This window comes from Dendrobates tinctorius, unplaced genomic scaffold (assembly GCF_039654945.1).
Source record: "Dendrobates tinctorius isolate UK_male_01 unplaced genomic scaffold, ASM3965494v1 ptg000048l, whole genome shotgun sequence".
NCBI classification, from domain to species: domain Eukaryota; kingdom Metazoa; phylum Chordata; class Amphibia; order Anura; family Dendrobatidae; genus Dendrobates; species Dendrobates tinctorius.
In genome coordinates, this window is record NW_027361716.1 from 25,221,252 (window position 1) to 25,246,197 (window position 24,946).

General features: G+C 41.2%; 1 protein-coding gene across 2 annotated transcripts in view; it reads left to right on the top strand.

The window, feature by feature from the left end:
- Nucleotides 1-24,946, top strand: part of SPON1 (spondin 1) — a 744,565-nt gene that overhangs the window by 615,452 nt on the left and 104,167 nt on the right. For both annotated transcript variants that reach the window (XM_073576349.1, XM_073576350.1), the window contains exons 9-10: nucleotides 8,484-8,624; nucleotides 10,581-10,656. In XM_073576349.1, coding sequence (XP_073432450.1) covers nucleotides 8,484-8,624; nucleotides 10,581-10,656 — 217 coding nt within the window. The remainder of the gene's footprint in view (nucleotides 1-8,483; nucleotides 8,625-10,580; nucleotides 10,657-24,946) is intronic.

Sequence of the window (24,946 nt, forward strand, 5' to 3'; positions counted from 1 at the left end):
TAAATGTGGACTTTAAGCTTATCAGCCATTTCTTGCAATCTGGTTGCCCTGGTGGTTGGATTGGATATATATATATATATGTATATGTGTGACTGACATTTTTCTCTCTACTCTATTCTATGTGTCTATACAGTGCTGTGCGAAAGTATTTGGCTCCCTGGAACTTTTCAACCTTCTCCCACATATCATGCTTCAAACATAAAGATACCAAATGTAAATTTTTGGTGAAGAATCAAGAACAAGTGGAACACAATTGTGAAGTTAAATGAAATTTATTGGTTATTTTAAATATTTGTGGAAATTCAAAAACTGAAAAGTGGGGCGTGCAATATTATTCGGCTCCTTTACTTTCAGTGCAGCAAACTCACTCCAGAAGTTCATTGTGGATCTCTGAATGATCCAATGTTGTCCTAAATGGCTAATGATGATAAATATAATCCACCTGTGTGTAATCAAGTCTCTGTATAAACGCACCTGCTCTGTGATAGTCTCAGGCAGGGTTCTGTTTGAAGCACAGAGAGCATCATGAAGACCAAGGAACACAACAGGCAGGTCCATGATACTGTTGTGGAGAAGTTTATAGCCGGATTTGGATACACAATTGCCAATAATTTCCATCTGTTGTCTATTCCATTTGCACAACAGCATGTGAAATTGATTGTCAAACAGTGTTGCTTCCTAAGTGGACAGTTTGATTTTCTTGTAGTTATATTCTGTTGTTTAAGTGTTCCCTTTTTTTTGAGCAGTGTAATAATATATAATATATAGTAATATATATATAATATCGTAGTAGTATATATATTGTATATATCTATATATCTGGTGGTCCCAAACTTCTTCCATTTAAGGATTATGGAGGCCACGGTGCTCTTAGGAACCTTGAGTACAGCAGAAATTCTTTTGTAACTTGGCCAGATCTGTGCCTTGCCGCAATACTGCCTCTGAGCTCCTTGGCCAGTTCATTTGACCTCATGATTCTCATTTGGTCTGACATGCACTGTGAGCTGTGAGGTCAGATATAGACAGGTGTGTGCCTTTACAAATCAAGTCCTATCAGTTTAGTTAAACACAGCTGGACTCCAATGAAGGAGAACCATCTCAAAGAAGATCACAAGGAAATGGACAGCGTGTGACTTAAATATGAGTGTCTGAGCAAAGGGTCTCAATACTTAAGACCATGTGATATTTCACTTTTTCTTTTTAAATTAGCAAAAATTTCTACATTTCTGTTTTGTTTTTCAGTCAAGATGGAGTGTAGAGTGTATAGTAATGAAATAAAAAGAACTTTCTTATGGTTCAGAGTGCACATTAATGAGAAAAAAATGAGCTTCCTTGAATTTACAAAATGGCTGCAATGAAACAAAGAGTGAAAAATTTAAAGGGATCTGAATACGTTCCGTACCCACTGTAATGATGCAACATTTCGGGGGCTACTGAGGTAAGGGGTCCTATACACAAGATATAGCTGCTGTCCGAATAACGGCTCTCTGACTCCTCCATCCACAGGAGCGCTCCTATATTCTTTTATATCAAAAATATATAACATTTACAATGGTACTGGGTACTGGTACTAGAGTCTTATTAGGCTGGGAAGGAGCCAATATGCATGTACCTTCCCAGCCAGGGGAAGAGTCTTGAGGAGATCATTTGCATATTCCCAGTGCCTTCTGGGATAAGTGAAGAGTCTCCGCGAGCTCAACGATCACTGGGTTTTGGCCGTTGCAGCTGAAAAGAGGAAATCGGAAAGCCAGGGGAAGAGTGTTGAGGAGATCATTTGCGTATTCCTAGTGCCTTCTGGGATAAGTGAAGAGTCTCCGCGAGCTCAACGATCACTGGGTTTTGGCAGTTGCAGCTGAAAAGAGGAAATCGGAAAGCCGCGCGCTGAATTTTGGCTCATCTTTCATCGTTTTTAAGAAATCTCAATATGGAAGAGGCCAGGAGCCATTTGGTGAGCTGCATTTCTTGCTACATGTTCACAAACTTACCAGTGGAAAAGCCAAACTTCACATGCCACAAATGCAAGCTTGTGTCCCTGTTGGAGGAAAAGTTGCAAAATCTCAAAGAGAGGTTAGCTACGTTGAAGATCATTAAGGCGGGTGAAGAGTTCTTAGACAGAGCAGAATTATCTCTTCATGTTACAGAAAGAGAAGAAATTCGAAGTGCACCTGAAGAAACAGAGGAATGGAGACATGTGACCCTGAGAAGCAGGAGGATCAGGAGGCAGTCAGCACCCATACTTCTCAGGAACCAGTACCAGGCTCTCACGCAGGAAAACGATGAAGAAATACATCAGGATAAGACTTTGCCCACAAACAGCAACCTTGTACACCCTCAGAGTCCTCCTGGATGGAGAAAGAAAAATGTTGTGAAGAGGAAACGGAGAGTGGTGGTCATGGGGGATTCCCTGTTGAGAGGAACAGAGGCCGCTATCTGCAGACCGGATATAACTTCAAGAGAAATGTGCTGTCTTCCAGGTACAAAAATTAAAGATGTGTCTGACAGGATATCAGGACTCTTCAGACCTACAGATGACTACCCATTCCTGCTACTACATGTGGGGACAAATGACACCGCAAGAAACGACCTGGAAACCATCTGCAGAGACTTTGAAGACTTAGGCAAGAAAGTGAAAGAACTGGGAGTGCAGGTGGTCTTCTCTTCCATCCTCCCAGTGGATGGCCATAGAACAAGTAGGTGGAATAAGATTCTGCAGGTGAACAACTGGCTACGTCGATGGTGCCGTCAGCAACGATTTGGATTTATGGATCACGGAGTGAATTACGTTTACGATGGACTACTTGCTAGAGATGGGGTGCACCTTACGAAGACTGGAAAACATGTATTTGGAAGTCGCCTTGCTACACTTGTAAGGAGATCTTTAAACTAGAACAACATGGGAAGGGAAGCAAAAGACCAGAAAAAGCCATACACCTGACAAATGCTATTGAGAACTCTGCTATTAGAAGTGGAAAGGAAGAACAAAGACAAAAGAATCTAATTAATAAAAATATTGGAGAAAGAGAAACCAATCACAAACTAAAATGTTTATATACTAATGGACAAAGCATGGGCAGCAAACAAGGAGAATTGGAACTACTAACACAGGAAAAGAAATATGATGTCATTGGAATCACTGAAACTTGGTGGGACAATACACATGATTGGAATACAAGACTAGAAGGATACAACTTATTTGCAAGAAACAGACTTGATAAACGAGGAGGAGGTGTCACATTGTATGTTAGAAATGCGTATATTTGCACAGAGATTGAAGCTTCAGAGACTGGGAGTTCTGTGGAAACTGTTTGGGTAAGAATACAAGGACAGAACAATGGAAAGGACACCATTGTAGGCATTTACTACAGGCCGCCTATGCAAGCTGAAGATATGGATGAACTCTTTATGCATCAAATGGCCAAGTTCTCCAAAAAATATGACATAGTTGTCATGGGAGATTTCAACTATCCAGACATTTGTTGGGAATCTCTCTCAGGCAAAACTAACAGGTCAAGGAAATTCTTATCCTCTCTTGCTGACAACTGTATCTTCCAAAAGGTAGGGGAGAAAACAAGGGGAACTGCTACCTTGGATCTAATCCTTATAAACAGGGAGGAAATGGTTGAGGAGGTAAAAGTGGCTGGGACCCTAGGAGGTAGCGACCATGCTATTTTAGAATTTTGGATAACTAGAGGAGGAAGACCTGTGAAGACTCAGATGTCAAGGTTAGATTTCAGAAAGGCAGATTTTAAGGGATTCAGAAAGAGAATTGGAGGGATCCAATGGCTGGATATCCTTAAAGACAAAAATGTCCAGGAAGGATGGGAAATCTTGAAACATGAAATTCTCAAAGCACAATTGTTAACAATTCCGAAAAGAGGGAAGAATAGGAAGCATTTAAGGAAGCCAGGATGGATGAACACAGAACTTAAGCACATGCTAAAAAGGAAGAAAAAAATGTTTATAAAATGGAAAGAGGGAGGCATATCTAAAGAAGAATATAATGCTGTCTGCAGAACCGCAGGGCACAAATCAGATTATCTAAAGCTGACAATGAATTGAGGCTTGCAAGAGATGTCAAAAGCAATAATAAAGGATTTTGGGGATATGTCAAAAGTAAAAGAAAAGTCAAAGGTGCTATAGGATTTTTACAGGATGAAAATGACGAAATGGTAAGACTCAGGATGTTGAGAAGGCCGAACTTTTAAATTCCTATTTTGTATCTGTTTTCTCTCAGAAAGGAAATGTAACATCAACTGTTCTTCACTGTCTTATTAAGGGAATAGAAGAATCCAGGATATCTATAAACAGAAAGATAGTGAGGAAACACTTAGCTAACCTAAATGAATTCAAGTCTCCAGGTCCAGATGAATTACACCCCAGAGTACTGAAGGAGATAGCAGAAGAAATTTTTGAACCCCTCTCCATAATCTTTGAAAATTCTTGGAGAACAGGAGAAGTCCCAGAAGACTGGAGAAGAGCAAATGTTGTTCCTATCTTCAAAAAGGGGAAGAAGGTGGACCCAGGCAACTATAGGCCAGTGAGTCTGACTTCTATACCTGGAAAGATCTTTGAACAAATTATTAAACAACATGTATGTCAGTACCTGGATAAGAATGAAGTGATTAAACAGAGTCCGCATGGGTTTGTAACTAATAAGTCATGTCAGACTAACTTAATTTCCTTCTATGACAGAATCACTGATTGGGTGGATCAAGGAAATGCTGTAGATATAGTATATCTTGACTTCAGCAAAGCATTTGACAAAGTATCTCATACAATCCTTATTGAAAAAATGACTAAGTATGGAATCGACAAGGCAACTGTTAGGTGGATTCATAACTGGCTTAGTGATCGGACCCAAAGAGTGGTCGTAAATGGCTGCACATCCATTTGGAATAATGTCTCAAGTGGGGTACCACATGGCTCTGTCCTGGGCCCTGTATTGTTCAACATCTTTATCAACGATTTAGATGAAGGAATTGAGGGTAAACTGATTAAATTTGCTGATGACACAAAGCTAGGAGGGATAGCTAATACTAGAGAAGAGAGAGAGGATTCAAAAAGATATAAATAAACTGGAGAAGTGGGCAGCAACTAACAGAATGGTTTTTAACAGGGAAAAATGCAAAGTACTACATCTGGGCAATAAAAATGAAAAAAGCATATACAGAATGGGAGGGATAGGCCTAAGCAAGATGACATGGGAAAAAGACTTGGGTATACTAATAGATCACAGACTGAATATGAGTCAACAGTGTGATGCAGCAGCAAAAAAGGCAAATGCAATTCTAGGATGTATTAACAGAAGCATACAGTCTAGATCACGTGAAGTCATTATTTCCCTCTACTCCTCTTTGGTCAGACCTCATCTGGAATATTGTGTCCAGTTTTGGGCACCACATTTTAAAAAAGACTTCAACAAACTGGAGCAAGTTCAGAAAAGAGCAACCAGAATGGTGACCGGTCTGCAAACACTGTCTTATGAGGAAAGGTTGCAGGATTTGGGAATGTTTAGTTTGCAAAAGAGAAGACTGAGAGGAGACTTAATAGCTGTCTACAAATATCTAGAGGGCTGTCACATTGTAGAAGGATCAACTTTATTCTCATTTGCACAAGGAAAGACTAGAAGCAATGGAATGAAACTGAATGGGAGGAGACACAGATTAGATATTAGAAAAAACTTTTTGACAGAGTAATCAAGGAGTGGAACAAGCTGCCACGAGAAGTGGTGAGTTCTCCTTCAATGGAAGTCTTCAAACAGAGGCTGGACAGACATCTAACTGGGATGATTTAGCGAATCCTGCATTGAGCAGGGGGTTGGACCAGATGGCCCAGGAGGTCCCTTCCAACTCTACGATTCTATGATCTATGAGCTTATTAATATCAGCCTGTAGCTGTCTGTTTTGCATTAGCTGGTTATTAAAATTAGGGGTGACCCCATGTCATTTTTTGGGGAGGTCTCCATTGTGAAGATGTGAGGTTGTGGGTTGTAATATTCACCTTGGCAGGTTAAGAATGCAACTATTTTTTGTTCCTTACGTCCATGGTCTTACAGCAACTCCAGGTAGATGGCTAAAATGCCGCCAGTCAACAAGATCCAAACCCTTGTCCGGTAGTTACATTGCCCCTCTACCAGGCAATACCCACTGTCTCCCAATTTTTGGGTGGCCCACAGCTTTTGTATGTCCCATTAGTATAGTCTATAGTCATAGTCCATGCTCCTCCAGACAACAGATTCCACGACCATAGCATGTGTATCCAACTCCAGCCAGCAACAACCCCTCCATTCCCTCGTCAGTGTCCTAAATACCCCAAGTCGCCTGCACGGAATTGAGCCCGGCTTTCGGGAAAAACTTCATACCAAGCTAACTATGCACTGGTGGAGATATTTTCCTCATCACCTGTGACTGCATGTGAGACCCCCTGTAGTGACAGCTCCACTGGGTCTACTATTCCTATCCACATAATGGGATTAATGTTTGGGAGAACAATGGCTTGAGGCTCCTGAGACACTAACAAGAGTAAAGGCCCCTTTATATTTAGCGATGCACCAGCGATCCCGACCACGATACGACCCAGTCAGGATAGCTGGTGCATCGCTAAATGGTCGCTAGTGAGCTGCCACACAGGCAGATCTCACAGCGATGCAGCAGCGATACAGCGGTCGTTACTTACCTTTCAGATGAGGCGATCCTGACGTCCTCCCGTCCTTGTCCACGCGTCGCTCGTTGGCACCAGCAGGAAATGCCCGACGAGAAATGGAGCTGCGCGATCTCGCATGATCAATGACAGACAGCGGGGGAGCCGGTCGGAGGTAAGTATCGCACATAGCGATATCACTAGCAATATCGCTGCTGCGTCGCAAAATCGGTGATGCTTTAGCGATATTACTAGCGATATCGCTATGTGTAAAACCCCCTTAATGGAATGTTTGATTTACCTGATTACCAATCCTGTGTCTGGCCATATCTATACTTAAGACCCAGCCTGCATGTCTAGCTCTACTTACTGTCACTGAAAGGAAACATTGGTTCCTGAAGCTGAACACTTTCCAGGTGAAATTAGTGCACTTAAACTGATAAGCAAGCAAATCTCTAATAAAACACAGCAAGTTAGGGCCCCGTCACACATAGCGCCGCACCAGCGATCCTGACAACGATATGAGCTTGTCAGGATCGCTGGTGTGTCGCTACATGATCGCTGGAGAGCTGCCAAACAGGCAGCTTCACCAGCGATCAGCACCAGCGACACGCAGGTAACAAGCGACGCATGTCACTTAGTTACCCACTGTGTACCTTCGTTACCAGCGCGCTGGTGCAGGGAGCTGGTAACCAAGGTACACATCGGGTTTCTAAGTGGCGCGGGGCACTTAGAAACCCGATGTATACCTTGGTTACCAGCTCCCTGCACCAGCGCGCTGGTAACGAAGGTACACATCGGGTTTCTAAGTGCTGCGTGACGCTTACAAACAATCTGTTTACTTTAGTTACCAGCTCCTGCTCGCTCATCGCTGGTCTCCTGCCTGTCACACGCAGCGATGCATGCTGGTCAGCGGGAGACCAGTGATCAAAAAATTGTCCTGGCCATTCCAGGACGATCAGCGATAACCGGCATGGGGGCTGGTTGCTGGTAAGTGTCACACACAGCGATCTCGCTGATGAGATCGCTGTTGCGTCACAAAACTTGTGACTCAGCAGCGATCTCGCTAGCGAGATCGCTGTGTGTGACGGGGGCTTTAATTTGTAATAAAACACAGCAATAAGATTGATGTAACTGGTGCTCCGTGGTGGAAAAAGTCTGCATCCCTTACAGTGTGGACTCTGTTTTATATTCAGTTGTCCAATAATCTTTAGTCTTTGTAAAGCTCCTCACACCCCTATTTTTAGTAACCAGCAAAGGTAAAGCTTACATCTGGGGCTGATATTAATTGGCCGGCATAAAAACAGCTCGCAACTGTCTACTTTCCTTTGGCTAGTTATTAAAAATAAGGAGGATCCCAAGTTGTTTTTTTTAATTTATTTATTTACAATTACATTAAACTAGACACGCAAAACACTGCTCCACTCGTCCACTTGGATCATCGCCTCCTGGTTCAAGATTGTTTTTTTTTATTGTATGTTATTTTAAATAAACTCCCTATCCACATTTGTTTGCAGGGCATTTATATTGCTCTTACCCCCCATTTTGCTTCCTTTTTGCAGCCAACCTAAACCTTATTATGACCATTTTTACAGCCATTTTACAGCATCAAAGTTCAGGTCCCCAATGTCTTATATGGAGTTCAGGTCTGGGGTTAAATTTGGGTCAAGTTCTTGTACCCAAACCGAACTTTGGAGTAAAGTTGGTACGAACCCAAACTTTAATTGATCTACTCATCCCTATTCGTAATTAAAAAGACTAGAGATTTATTTAGATCAAGTCAATCATTTGCTTGTAAAGATCTTTTCAGTAATATATCTTTTCTGTGTTCTCATTATACCTAGTCACCTAACAAACCTACAATACCACAAGATAAAATCCGTCCATTGACTAGTTTGGACCATCCACAGAGCCCATTTTATGATCCAGAAGGAGGTCCAATCATTCCAGTGTCTAGAGTTGCTATTGAGCGAATTGCAAGAAAGGTAGGTAACATTAAATATCATACATAATCAATACAATTATTAAATAGTTTTATGGTGAAGAATAATATTAATAGGCTTTTTAAAAAATAAATAAGTAAATCTATTCTTTCATGCACTAACATGGAGGAAATTATTTTCTTTAATATATATTTTTTTCTTTTTAAGTATAGTTCGCCAGATGAACAGTAGGTGCTTTTTTCAGGTTGCCAAGTAATACTGTTTTTTTCAGTTAACTTTTCCACTCTTTATATATGGCTTGTGGCAGTTATGTGACACCTCTATTAAGCAACCAGGCCTGGAAAAGTAGAAGGCCAGTACACCTCTCTTTCTCATCAAAAAAGGCAGAAGTAGGCAGAGCAGAGGTATAACACAAAATCTGAAGAGTGACATGTTTATAAAAACCAGTACATAGAATAGTGCAATAAAGAAAGACTGAAGACTCTGGGAGTTCAAACTTATGATGGCCTTTGACACATTCAGCGCAGGAATGAATGTGTCACATGGATTTATGTATTTTTGCATCAATTAAGGAATGTGCTCCTCAGACCATTCGGGGGCATCACAGCACAGAACCAGACCCCAATCAGAGGACAATGAAACTTTCACACTTCATATCTATGAACTGCTTCGAAATTTATTGGCACAACTGTTTCTCTCCTTCCCATATTACTAGTTCTCCTTCATGTGACTTGTTTTATTTACGGCACTATTCTTTGCCCTGTTGTGTAGAAATACATGACTCTTCAAATTTTGCATAATATTATGCCTGATGAACAGACCTAAAAAACTTGACATCTTGCTATTTATTGCCATTTTTCAGTCAGCCATTAAAGGAGATCAACCACTGAAGACTCTCAAATTTTAATATTTTTCTAGATACTGTCTACCATGGCACAAAGATATTTTTTTTCCTTCATTATATAATTATATAATCAAGTTTAATCGATTTAAAGACTACCTTCAATTTTAGAAAATTTTTAACATGTTATGGAGACAGTTCATATAATGTAATTGGATGGAGTCGACGTTATAATATCCCTACTGAGCACTCCATATTGAATCCTCCTTGGAGTAAACTAGAGCTCAGCTGGTCACTTTTACTCCTTCATTTTAGTGTTTGCTGGGTTTCTCAACATGTACATACTCAATCCAAAGTTCTGACATGTCTCCATAATATGTCAAAAATGTTTTTAATATGCAGTTCTGAAATTAATCTTTAACTCATTGTATTAAAGGAAGCCTGTTGTTTGATTCGTGTTGCCCAAACCAGGGACAAGAGGAGCCATAGGCAGGCTCAGTTATCATACAAATATCTATCTTTAGCTCTGAAACATTGCAACATTTCAGAGAAAACATACTTTGGACAGAATGCCTTGCACTATGAAGACAAGTTATGTTGGGCTAGTCAAGACTAGCCCAAAGTATGGGCTAGTTATGTAGAGTCATCTTTGTCGCCACATTCCCACGTCCTTGTTCAAAATTTAGTTCACTTTGAAACTGTTAGGTGTGGAAATTTCTGTTAAGTCTGACCTATTCACTTCAATGGGGATGAGCTGCAATATCTCAACAAACCTTTAAAAAAATATTTCATTATTTTGACAAGCATAGATGCTTAGTGTGAAAATATACAAAGATATGGCTATTTAGTTGACAGGGTATGCTAATGCCCGAAACATCAAGCTATATCAATGAACAGTTTTTGCTAAGGATTTTATTTACTATTATGTGTAGATAATTAGCCAAGAAATTGAATATGATTCATTGTGCTACCATTTGAAATTAAACAGCATGAACGTAGCAAATTGCTATAATTGTTACATTGTGTGATTAATGTGTACAGAATGATATTCAAAATTAGCATGCTGAAAAATCGTGCTACCATTAGTAACAAAAGAATCACTGATCAGACCAGCACCACATTTTTACAGTCCGTTAATCATGTTTCATGTCTTACAGGGAGAGCAATGCAATATAGTCCCCGACAACATAGATGATATCGTAGCTGATCTTGTCACTGAAGATAAAGAAGAAGGTAAAAATATTATAAGAATAACATATGTTTCCAAGGAAAAACAGCCCTGATGTCATGGGTGCAAAACTTCCACAAACAGCCAGCCAAGGTTCAAGTGTAGAAAAATAGAATGGAAACTGCACTCCAATGAAAACAAGTGAAAAAATTGGACTTTATCCACTCAAATACTGTACATGTGACATTTCAGCTTCTATGCTGAAGCGTTTGTCAAGCATAACACATGTGCTGAAGCGTTTGTCAAGCATAACACATGACACCTAATGCACATATTCATGTGCCTGTGCAATTATAGCTGAATTGATCAGAGATAAATCTAAGTAGTGCATTCATAGTGATATATATATATATATATATATATATATATATATATATATATATATATATATATACTATATAATCATCTAATTCTGGCTGTCTGTAACGGAAATCCCACTGCGCTGGTTGTTCGCGCCCGGCCGGCCGCGAACAATCAGCGCATTCGAAAAACACACGCCTCTGTTGGGAGATCTGCGGCGTGGGGAGGGAGAGAGAGAGAGAGTCTAGAATACCTGATGCGTTAGAATCGGGCCACCATCTAGAGTATATATATATATATACATATATATATTACTTAGTCAAATCCACTCAAACATTGAGTTGTATCATGTGTGACGTGAATACAGTGATATAAATAAGAATATGTAAACGCAGAATGAACAGTGCATAATCTTTAATTAGTTAATGAATAATATATAATAGGTAGAGTAATGCAATCAAGTAAACATGTAAAAAGTAAAAATACATAATAAAAATTCTCACAAAAGACCTGGAAGCCATAAAACAACTCAATGCAATGTACTATATACTCGAGTATAAGCCGACCTGAGTATAAGCCGAGGCCCCTAATTTTGCCACGGAAAACTGGGTAAGCTTATTGACTCAAGTATAAGCCGGGTATGCATTGTCCCTTGATCCCTGTCCCGCTCTGTGTGGCTCTCCCCCTCCCAGTATGCATGGCTCGGCTCCCCTGTCCCATCCTTCTATGTATGGCTCAGCTCCCTGTCCTCCCCCCGTGCTCCCCCGTCCTCCTCTATGCTCCCCGTTCTCCTCTGTGCTCTTCTGTGCTCCCCCATCCTGCTCTGTGCTCTTCTGTGCTCCCCCGTCCTCCCCCAGTCCTCTGTGCTTCCCCCATCCTGCTCCATGCTCTTCTGTGCTTCCCCAGTCCTCTTCCATGCTCCCCGTCCTCTTCCATGCTTCCCCTGTCCTGCTCGTGCTCTTCTGTGCTCCTCCGCCCTCCCCAGTCCTCCTCTGTGCTTCCCCCGTCCTTCTCCGTGCTCTTCTGTCCTCCCCCAGTTCTCCTCCATGCTCCTCGTCCTCCTCCATGCTTCCCCCATCCTGCTCCGTGCTCTTCTGTACTCTCCTGTTCTCCCCCAGTCTTCCTCCGTGCTCTTTTGTGCTCCCCATCCTCCACCAGTCCTCCTCCGTGCTCCCCCATCCTCCTCCATCATACTCACCCTCCTGTGCCGTCACTGAACGTCCCCTGTGTCCTTCGTTGTCCCAGAGCTGACAGCTTCTTCCTGTGTTGAGCTGTCACATGGTACCGCTCATTAAGGTCATGAATATGCCTCCACATCCATAGGTGTGGAGTTGCGTCCATATTCATGACTCCTGCCGCCGCTCCCCCTCCTCCTCTGTCTTTCTTCACAATGACTCGTGTATAAGCCGAGGGGGCATTTTCAGCACAAAAAATGTGCTGAAAATCTCGGCTTATACACGAGTATATACGGTATATAAAAATATTAAAATATTTACAACATTGAATGGTCAAACAGCATGCCAACCTAAAGTCTTACAATGCAGAATTGTTCATTGTAAACGGATTTTAGAAAGAGGCAAGGTGTAGTAAAGTAAAAGTGTAGGCTAAACTCACTGCAATAGGATAATTACTAGTAATAGTGACACCCGTTATTCACAGCAAACTCAGTTAACGGTAAGTAAGAAACCCAATCCTCCTGATTCTCGGACACAAAGCACCTAAAATATGTCTCAAGGTTCTAGTTCACTCTTTCAGTTTGCCCATTGAACTGTGTATGAAAGGCTGATGAGAATTAACGCTAAACCACTAAGGGAGCACAAAAGGCTTTCCAAAATTTTGAAATAAATTGACCCCCTCATTCTGATCGGAAACAATATCAGATGGAATCCTGTGTAATTTAACGATTTCGTTAGCAAATGAGTCCATGGTCTTCAGAGGTTGAAGAGCCCCGAAAGGCTGAGTATGAGAGGTCTTAGAACACGCATAAGTACCTGGCAGCTACATATTCCCAAACATCCTGGGGCACCCTAGATCACCAAAAACAATGAGTAAGAAGATCTGTGGTGGCTTTGCTACCAGGATGTCCAGCCAGAATAGAATCATGATGTTCACTCAAAATTTTAAGATGGAGGTTAACAAACAGTTTACCTGAAGAGCAGGCAGCAGGCCCCTCCTCCTGAGCCTCTTTGTCCATATCAGAACATATAGTGGCATAAACTTCCCCTTTCTGTAATATAGGAACCGACATGCAATCACTTCCTCCCCCTGAAAACAACGCAATAAAGCATTTGCCTTGATGTTTTTATCCCCCGACGTATAAATCACAAAAAAAGTTGAATCTGGTGAACAATGACCATCTTGCCTGCCTAGGTGTCAGTTGTTTAGCAGATTCAAAATACGAAGGATTCTTATGATTGGAGATTACCATGACTGGATGAAATGCCCCCTCCAAAAATGATGCCACTCTTCAAATGCCTACTTTACTGCCAAAAGTTCCCATTTACCAATGTCTTAGTTTCTCTTGGAGGATGACATTTTCTTGGAGAAGATTGCACACGGATGTCATTTTCTTGGAGATGAACCTTGCAATAATACAGCCTACAGCCCCAACCCCACCTATGATGCATCAACTGCTTCAATGAATGGCTGAGTGACGTCAGGCTGTCTAAGAATCTTTGCAGAAGCAAAACATCTCTTTTAAAGACCAAAAGCCTCCTTGGCCAGACTGGACTATTTAGAAAAGTCCATCCCTTTTCTGGTCATACCCATCAGTGGTTTGGCCACTCCCAAATCATTCTTGATGAACTTATGCTAATAATTGGTGAACCTTAAAAACATTTGTAAAGCTTTTAAGTTTTCAGGATGATCCCAATCCAGTAACGCCCAGACTTATGCCAGATCCATGCGAAAACTAGTGGACAATTACCAAAATCAGGGATTGAAGCTTGAGGGGGACAATTTGCATATTCCAGGTGTAGGAAAAGCAGAGAGTCTCCCTCAGCAAGAAGATTGTTGGGTACAGCCGGGACCAGCTGGTTGGAAAGCATCGTCAAACCGCGCACCTTACGGTGCACAAATTTTTGCCTCTAGGACAGTATTGCAAGAAAGCTTGGCTGATTGAGTAGATTACACAAGAAGGAAAAAACACAACAGATTACACAAGAAGGTTACACACAGTAGATTACACAAGAAGGAAGACACACAGCAAGTCAGCAGGATCTAGGAGCAACATGGCAGATGTGACAACCTACATGGTGAGCTGCAACATGTTCTACATGTTCATAGATCGACCAGAAGATGAATCCAACTTCACCTGCCAGAAGTGTAGACAATTGGCCCTTTTAGAAGAAAAGGTGCGGGGTATGGAAGAAATAATTGCAACTTTGAAACTCATCAAAGAAAATGAAGACTTCCTATACAAAACAGAAGCATCTCTACTGGTCATAGAAGGTGAAGAAAGTGTCCAAGAACCTTCAAAAGCAGAGAAGTGGAAGCATGTAACCAAAAGAAGCAAGAACACCATAGAGATATCACCAACCACACAACTGAGAAACCGATGCCAAGGCCTTGTGGAGGATGAAGATGGCACACCTAAGGATGAGGCACTACCAGCTAGCAAAGAAAAACAGAAATCATGGAAAGTCTACTTCTAAGGCAGATAGATGAAGCTGCAACCCATAATGAGGTCCTTGTTACGGGGGACTTTAACTACCCGGATATTAACTGGGAAACCGAGTCCTGCGAAACCCATAAAGGCAACAGGTTTCCACTAATAACCAAGAAAAATTATCTTTCACAATTGGTGCAGAATCCAACCAGAAGAGCAGCACTTTTAGAACTAATACTATCTAATACACCTGACAGAATAACAAATTTGCAGGTCGTCGGGCATCTAGGAAAAAGCGACCACAATATTGTACAGTTTCACTTGTCTTTCGCTAGGAGGGCTTGTCAATGAGTCACAAAAACACTGAACTTTAGGAAGGCAAAGTTTAACCAGCTTAGAGGTGCCCTTAATCTGGTTGACTGGGACGATGTCCTCCGAAATAAGAATACAGATAATAAGTGGGAAATGTTTAAGAACATCCTAAATAGGCACTGTAAGCGGTTTATACCTTGTGGGAATAAAAGGACAAGAAATAGGCAAAACCCAATGTGGCTAAACAAAGAAGTAAGAGGGGCAATTAACAGTAAAAAGAAAGCATTTAAACTTCTAAAGCAGGATGGCACCGTGAAAGCTCTATAAATCTACAGGGAGAAAAATACTTTATCTAAAAAGCTAATTAAAGCTGACAAAAAGGAAACAGAAGCGCATTGCTAAGGAGAGTAAAACTAATCCCAAGCTGTTCTTCAACTATATCAATAGTAAAAGAATCGAAAGTGTAGGCCCCTTAAAAAATTGTGAGGAAAGAATGGTTGTAGATGACGAGGAAAATGCTAATATACTAAACATCTTCTTCTCCACGGTATTCACGGTAGAAAATAAAATGCTAGGTGAAATGCTGAGAGACAAAGAAAACCCTATATTAAGGGTCTCTAATCTAACCCAAGAAGAGGTGCGAAACTGGCTATATAAGATTAACCCCTTAATGACTGGATCTTTTTTTGATTTTTCGTTTTTCGATCCCCTTCATTCCAGAGCCATAATTTTTATATTTTTTCTGTCAATATGGCCATGTGAGTGCTTATTTTTTGCGGGATGACTTGTACTTTTGAATGACATCATTGATTTTACCATGTCTTGTACTCGAAAATGGGAAAAAAATTCCAAGTGCAGTGACATTGCAAAAAAAGTTCAATCCCACACTTATTTTTTGCTTGGCTTTTTTGCTAAGTTCACTAAATGCTAATACTGACCTACCATTTTGATTGTCCAGGTCATTACGAGTTCATAGACACCAAATATGCCTAGATTCTCTTTTATCTAAGTGGTGAAAAAAAAATTCCATAGTTTGCTAAAAAAAAAATGCGCAATTGCCGAGACCGTAGCGTCTCCACTTTTCGTGGTCTGGGGCCGGGTGAGGGCTTATTTTTTGCATGCCAGACTGACGTTTTTAACGATACCATGTTTGTGCAAATACGTTCTTTTGATCGCCCGTTATTGCATTTTAATGCAATGTCGCGGCGACCAAAAAAACGTAATTCTTGGTCTTCTCCCATGAAGTCCACTTTGGCTCATACAACAACGGATGGTGCGATCTGACACTGATGTTCCTTGAGCTGGAAGTTCACCTTTAATCTGTTTAGAAGTTTTTCTGGGCTCTTTTGTTACCATTCGTATTATCCGTCTCTTTGATTTGTCATCAATTTTCTTCCTGCGGCCACATCCAGGGAGGTTGGCTACAGTCCCTTGGAGCTTAAATTTCTTAATAATATGTGCAACTGTAGTCACAGGAACATCAAGCTGCTTGGAGATGGTCTTATAACCTTTACCTTTAACATGTTTGTCTACAATTTTCTTTGTAATCTCCTGAGACAACTCTTTCCTTCCCTTCCTCTTGGTCCATGTTGAGTGTGATACACACCATGTCACCAAACAGCACAGTGAGTATCTGTAGCCTTCTGTACAGGCCCACTCACTGATTTCAAGATCGTAGACTCCTGTGATGCTAATTAGTGGACACACCGAGATTTAACATGTCCCTTTTGTCACATTATTTTCAGGAGTACCATCATTTCTGTCCAGGCTTATTTCATGAGTTTTATTTTTTTTTTAAATTCTGTGGAAGCATGGTTGAAAAGCAATGTCACTTTCATATGTTCATTTTTATAGATTTTTTATTTATTATTACTTTTATCAGATTGAAGTTATTTCTGTGACCAATTTCGAGTTTTTCTGTCATTAAAAGAGGGGTAACAACAATTTTGACCACGTGTGTACATTTCAGTTACTAACATAGAACACTGTTTTTGATCTTGTAAATTTTATTCCCTTCTGATGTATAAAAATGGATGCTTTACAGATGAGAATACAGATGGAAAATAGTCTGTTTTTCTGGATGAAAATCATGATTTTTTTTTTTACTCAAAGAGGAGATCCCAAAAGGGAAAAAAAACCACCTGGTTCCCGCGCTGCTATACTTCAACCCTCAAATGGAGGAAATCCAGTCGATTCTAGGAGTAGGTTCCAATATCAATGCTTTATTTCATGGAACATACAAAGACAACGCGTTTCGAGGTCCATTCCATGACCTCTTCCTCAGGTCGGATGTACAAGGATGAATACAAATCAAAGGTTGACGGTTTATATCATATCGGGGTTAATTACCCTGCTGGTCACAAAGAGGAAGCTGTGGGGTGGAGTAACCAAATGCAAATTTTTTGCCTCCTTACAATTTGCACTGACAGTGCGCTCTGTTGCCGGCTTGTCACTTCTCTTTAGAGCCAGCAAGGGAGCGCATTGTCACTATTCATTCAAAGGAATATAGTACAGGGAGCCCATACTGAGCATATGCCAGAATTTACAACCGATGCATTATCAGGTGAGCAAGACTACTCCAGCCCCTGAAACAGACATCACCAGATATCACTGATGATGCTTCATTTCAGAGAGTGCATAGAGGCCTTTGCACCCTGATGACTGCTCATTTGAGTATCCAAGCATGCACTGGTGAATCTCAAACAAAATATCGTTGGAAGTTTTAAAAAAGAAAGACAGAGAGGAAGTCAGAATGTAATGAGATTAGATTACACTTAATAGGTACATTTATTATGAAATTCGCCTTTGGTTTTGGACCGCTCCTTTAAGTTCAGCTGATTGATCGGCCTTTCACAACCGTGCCAGTTTCTCTTGTGACCTCATGGGAAAATTAATTGCCCACCCCTGCTGTATAGATAGCATGCATGTTCAGAAATACCCAGTAGCCGGAAGTGATGTATCGCATCAGTGTCCAATACCATGACTTAACCATTGCATCACTGTACCATATTCTGCCTTCAAGCATGTCTAAACCTGAACCCTGGATGTCGATTGATAATAAATAAGAAAAGAGAAAATTATATGTGTACAAAAGTAACCAATAATATATGGTAAAGTAGGGGACAATCATATAAGAAATTCACAGACTGTGGTGGACAAACAATTAGGCTGGGTTCACACGTAGCTTTTTTTTGCGTTTTCACGGTGATTTTAAACGCGTGATTTTGCCGCGAAAACGCAAAAAAACAGCATCCCATGCAATCCTATGGGATTCCGCAATGCTGTGCTAATGCTGCGGATTTTCCCGTGGCGGAATCGCATCGCGGTAAAATGCGCAGCATGCTCATTAATTTAGCGGAATTGCGGCGATTCCGCCCACATAGGAATGCATTGTTCTGCTTACTTTCTGCATGTGGCTGTGCCCACCATGCAAAAAGTAAGCAGAACATTTGCGGATGATACCCACGGTCCGGAGGAGAGGAGAATGTCCTCCGGGCTCTGGGTACCATATCCCTGTAAAAAATAGAATTAAAATAAAAAATATTGTTATTCTCCCCTTCCGACAGCCGGCGATCTTCTTCCCGCCTCTCTCCACACTTGCAAATCACTAGTTTTTCTGCGGGAAAATCGCGGGAATTTAAAATGCTATTTTCTCGCGGAATGGAATTCCGGAATTCTCGCGGTAACTTCCATGGGAATTCCGCTACGTGTGAACTTAGCCTTATACTAAAATATAACCTTTAATATTATTATAATAAAATCAAGTGACCACCATATTTGTGTACAGTCTATCCACTTTAAATTAGTTGATATTGATATACAACCAGACACTGGTGACAAAACAAAAATGGGTGATATTTATGTTCCTATCAGGAAAAAATTTTCCATCTCAAAAACAGACAAGAGGAATAAATATTTATTGATATTGCACTAGGGCCCTATATTATATCCTCACAATTCCCCACAAAAGGGTTAATGTCAGTAGGTTGCTTCAAATCTGATCTCACTGGGTTAGTATCAACCACTCCAGCCAAGATCTATTGCACATTTGCCCATCAATAAGTCAGACATCATTATTCTTTGCTGACCAGATGTTTTAGCACCCAATATATCGCTATATAGTGCTGACTGATAACCAGAGTCACTAAACTAAGCACATAAAAAGGGCTCTACATACACTGATATATTAGGAATGAAGCTGTATTGGGGCTGATCTCATTCATATCTACATCATTCCTACTGTGTATCTACCATCCCTATTGTTGCAACCCAAAGGGCAGTATCGGCACAGCTAGTTGAATTATATCTGCTCCCAATATTCACATAATGGTGGAAACGTTGGGGTTTATTGAGGTTCATTCCAAATTTACCCCACATAAATATCCATTCCACTGTCTAGCAGTGCTGTCCCCAGTGATATTACTGGGACAAGCATCCATATAGATCGTGCCAGATCCTAATATATGACCTAGGCACTGTTATAACCTCAACGCGTTTCGTCCAGCATACATTTACTGGACACATCAGGAGGACACATTCCTATACAGTATATGTTGAAAACACAAAACAGAGCATGTCTTAGCTGGCTATGATGTGAACCACGGGCGGCTTCACCAACGCCCCCCATCCTGACGCGCACGTGCATTGGCCAATCCCCTGCTCTCTACCATAGAGCCACCTATCCCAGGACCACCACCACACCAATTGTCAGGTAACACTTCCCTTTGTTACCTCCATGCTGGGTATAGGAACAGATAATCTCCTGTTTTTTTGCAGTCTTATCCCAGACACCTTGTTTCTCTAGTTCTTGGATAATAAGTCTCATGAGTCTTTGAGTGGCAGTTTCCTATTTGTTTTTATACTATATATGATGGTAGCCTATTAGATCTTAATTATTGAATTGTGATTATCAGCAATTTTATTTGGACTATGATTTTGAGAGCAGCTGCCATATTATATTTAATGATTTTATACAGGATGCTAATGAATCCCATAGCAAAGTTATTTATCATATTTGTGGTGTGGATTACTATACAGTGTGTATGAGGGACTGTATTAATATTTTTAATTATTTATTGACTTTACTGTAATGAATCATTATCTAATATTTTAATAATATACATAGTCTCCTTATACTTAATATCTTTTATGTGGTGACTATCATATTTTATTCATTCTTATAATTATGTGTATTTTTTGTCTTATATTGTTATTTTTTATGTATATTTTGTATAAAGTGCCATTGTTTTGCCAATTACAGTACTTGTAATAATGGCATTTTTTACCTTATATGATTGTCCCCTCCTTTACCATATATTTTTGTACACATACAATTTCCTCTTTTTTATTTATTATAAATCCACTTCCAGGGTTCAAGTTTATCTAATTTTGAGTGTTTTTTCACTCTGGTTTGTTGGACGTATAGATCTTTGGTAGTTGAATTTATATATTTATTTTATTTTAACTATAAGTCTTACATATGCATAGATTGTTTTTATTACTTCTGTCACGTCCATTTGTTTATGGGTACTCTTCAAGCATGTCTATAACACATTCATATAATTAAAAACAAAAATTATTCTGTGCTGAATACCTGCAAAGACAAAGGCAAAAATCGCAGTGATCTAGTTTGGTATCAATCACTTACACAGTTTAACCCCTTCACGACCCATGACGCCTACGTAGGCGTCATGAAAAGTCGTGCCCAAACGACCTATGACGCCTACGTAGGCGTCATGCTATAAATAGCCCCCCTGCGGGTCGGGTGACCGGGGTCACTGAAAGGTCACCCGACCCGCACACAAAGGACACTCTAGAGTTAATCCCTGGGGGCGTGGCTTAGCCCCCACGTGCCTACAATCGCTCTGATTGGCTGTTAAAAGTGAAACAGCCAATCAGAGCGATTTGTAATATTTCACCAATGAAATTTGGTGAAATATTACAATCCAGCCATGGTCGATGCTGCAATAGCATCGGACATGGCTGGACACTGACCCCCGACCCCCCCACACACCGACTGGCGGGCCGATCGTTCGCCGCCGTCATCATCTGCTCCCCCTCCCCTTCCTATCACTTCCTCCCACCTTCTGATCCCCCCTGGGACCTCCGATGGTGCTCCCAGTGTCCCGCCGTGGCTCCCGGCGTCCGGATCATGGGCGCCGCCATCTTGCAAAATGGCAGGCGCATGCGCATTGTCCAAGATGGCGGCGCCCATGAATTTGCCGGTTGCCCGTTCATTTTTCATTTTGATCACTGTGATACACTCTCACAGTGATCAAAATGAAAAAAAAAAGTAAATACACCCCCCTTTTATCACCCCCATAGCCAGGTGCAAATAATAAAATAAAAAAAATATTTTTTTTTCCATTTAGGGTTCGAACTAGGGTTAGGGTTGGAATTAGGGTTAGGGTTGGAATAAGGGTTAGATAGGGTTAGGGTTAGAAATAGGGTTAGGGCTAGAATTAGGGTTAGGGTTGGAATTAGGGTTAAAATTAGGGTTAGGGTTAAAATTAGGGTTAGGGTTAAAATTAGGGTTAAAATTAGGGTTAGGGCTGGAATTAGGGTTAGGGCTGGAATTAGGGTTAGGGCTGGAATTAGGGTTAGGGCTGGAATTAGGGTTAGGGGTGGGTTGGGATTAGGGTTAGGCTTGTAGTTAGGGTTAGAGTTGGGATTAGGGTTAGGGGTGTGTTGGCGTTAGGGCTGTGGTTAGGGTTATTATTAGGGTGGGATTAGGGTTAGGGGTGTGTTGGGGTTAGGGTTGGAGTTAGAATTGAGGGGTTTCCACTGTTTAGGCACATCACGGGGTCTCCGAGCGCGACATGGCGCCACGATTTATTCCAGCCAATTTTGCGTTCAAAATGTCAAACAGCACTCTCTCCATTCCGAGCCACGACGTGTGCCCAAACAGTGGTTTACCCCCACATATGGGGTATCAGCGTACTCAGGAAAAATTGCACAACAACTTTGGGAGTCTAATTTCTCCTGTTACCCTTGGGAAAATAAAAAATTGGGGGCTAAAAAAATGATTTTCGTGAAAAAAAATGATTTTTTTTTTTTCACGGCTCTGAGTTATAAACTTCGGTGAAGCACTTGGGGGTTCAAAGTGCTCATCAAACATCTAGATAAGTTCCTTGGGGGGGTCTAGTTTCCAAAATGGGGTCACTTGTGGGGGGTTTCCACTGTTTAGGCACATCAGGGGCCCTGCAAACGTAACATGACGCCCGCAGATCATTCCATCAAGTCGGTGTTTCAAAACGTCACTACTTCCCTTCCGAGCCCCGATGTGTGCCCAAACAGTGGTCCCCCCCACATATGGGGTGCCAGCGTACTCAGGACAAACTGTACAACAACTTTTGGGGTCGAATTTATTCTGTTAACCTTGTGAAAATAAAAAATTGCGGGCTAGAAAATCATTTTTTGAGGAAAAAAAAGATTTTTTTATTTTCACGGTTCTGCGTTATAAACTTCTGTGAAGCACTTGGGGGTTCAAAATGCTCACCACATATCTAGATAAGTTCCTTGGGTGGTCTAGTTTCCAAAATGGGGTCATTTGTGGGGGGTTTCCACTGTTTAGGCACATCAGGGGCTCTGCAAACGTAACATGACGCCCGCAGACCATTCCATCAAGTCGGTATTTCAAAACGTCACTACTTCCCTTCCGAGCCCCGATGTGTGCCCAAACAGTGGTCCCCCCCCCCACATATGGGGTACCAGCGTACTCAGGACAAACTGTACAACAACTTTTGGGGTCGAATTTATCCTGTTAACCTTGTGAAAATAAAAAATTGCGGGCTAAAAAATCATTTTTTGAGGAAAAAAATAGATTTCTTATTTTCACGGTTCTGCGTTATAAACTTCTGTGAAGCACTTGGGTTTTCAAAGTGCTCACCACACATCTAGATAAGTTCCTTGGGGGTCTAGTTTCCAAAATGGGATCACTTGTGGGGGGTTTCCACTGTTTAGGCACATCAGGGGCTCTGCAAACGTAACATGACGCCCGCAGACCATTCCATCAAGTCAGTATTTCAAAACATCACTACTTCCCTTCTGAGCCCCGACGTGTGCCCAAACAGTGGTCCCTACCCACATATTGTGTACCAGCGTACTCAGGACAAACTGGACAACAACTTTTGGGGTCCAATTTCTCCTGTTACTATTGTGAAAATAAAAAATAGCGGGCTAAAAAAATCATTTTTTGAGGAAAAAAAATATTTTTATTTTCACAGCTCTGCGTTATACACTTCTGTAAAGCACCTGGGGGTTCAAAGTGCTCACTATGCATCTAGATAACTTCCTTAGGGGGTCTAGTTTCCAAAATGGGGTGATATGTGGGGGAGCTCCAAAGTGTAGGCAGACAGGGCCTCTCCAAACACGACATGGTGTCCGCCAACGATTGGAGCTAATTTTCCATTCAAAAAGTCAAATGGCGCTCCTTCCCTTCTGAGCCCTGCCGTGCGCCCAAACAGTGGTTCCCTCCCACATATGGGGTGCCACCGTACTCAGGACAAACTGAACAGCAACTTTAGGGGTCCAATTTATCCTGTTACCCTTGTGAAAATAAAAAATAGCGGGCTAAAAAATCATTTTTGAGGAAAAAAAATGATTTTTTATTTTCATGGCTCTGCGTTTATAAACTTCTGTGAAGCACTTGGGGGTTCAAAGTGCTCACTACACATCTAGATAAGCTCCTTGGGGGGTCTAGATTCCAAAATGGGGTCACTTGTGGGGGGTTTCTACTGTTTAGGCACATCAGGGGCTCTGCAAACGCAACATGATGCCCGCAGAACATCCCATTAGTCTGCATTCCAAAATTGCGCTCCTTCCCTTCTGAGCTCTCCCATGCGCCCAAACAGTGGTTTCCCCTGAGATATGGGGTATCGGTGTACTCAGGACAAATTACACAACAACTTTTGTGGTCCTATTTCTCCTGTTAGCCTTGTGAAAATAAAAAATAGCGGGCTAAAAAATCATTTTTGAGGAAAAAAAATTATTTTTTTATTTTCACTTTTCTGCGTCATAAACTTCTGTGAAGCACTTGTGGGTTCAAAGTCCTCACCACACATCTAGAAAAGTTCCTTGGGTGGTCTAGTTTCCAAAATGGGGTCACTTGTGGGGGAGCTCTAATGTTTAGGCACACAGGGGCTCTCCAAACACGACATGGTGTCCACTAACGATTGGAGCTAATTTTCCATTCAAAAAGTCAAATGGTGCTCCTTCCCTTCGGGACCCTGCCGTGTGCCCAAACAGTGGTTTATGACCACATATGAGGTATCTGTGCACTCAGGAGAAATTGCCCAACAAATTTTAGGATCCATTTTATCCCACTGCCCATGTGAAAATGAAAAAACTGAGGCTAAAAGAAAATTTTTGTGAAAAAAAAGTCCTTTTTTTTTTTTATGGATCAATTTGTGAAGCACCTGGCGGTTCAAAGTGCTCACTATGCATCTAAATAAGTTCCTTGGAGAGTCTAGTTTCCAAAATGGGGTAACTTGTGGGGGAGCTCCAATGTTTAGGTGCACAGGGACTCTCCAAACGCGACATGGCAACCGCTAAATATTCCAGCATATTTTCCATTCAAAAAGTCAAATGACGCTCCTTCCCTTCTGAGCCCTGCCGTGCGCCCAAACAGTGGTTTATGACCACATATGAGGTATTGGTGTACTCAGGAGAAATTGCCCAACAAATTTTAGGATCCATTTTATCCTGTTGCCCGTGTGAAAATGAAAAAATTGATGCTAAAAGAAATTTTTTATTGGAAAAATTAAACTGTTCATTTTTTCCTTCCACATTGCTTTAGTAGCTGTGAAGCACCTGAAGGGTTAATAATCTTCTTGAATATAGTTTTGAGTAGCTTGAGGGGTGCAGTTTTTAGAATGGTGTCACTTTGGGGTATTTTCTGCCATATAGACCCCTCAAAGTGACTTCAAATGTGAGGTGGTCCCTAAAAAAAATGGTTTTGTAAATTTTGTTGTAAAAATGAGAAATCGCTGGTCAACTTTTAACCCTTATAACTTCCCAACAAAAAAAAATTTTGTTTCCAAAATTGTGCTGATGTAAAGTAGACATGTGGGAAATGT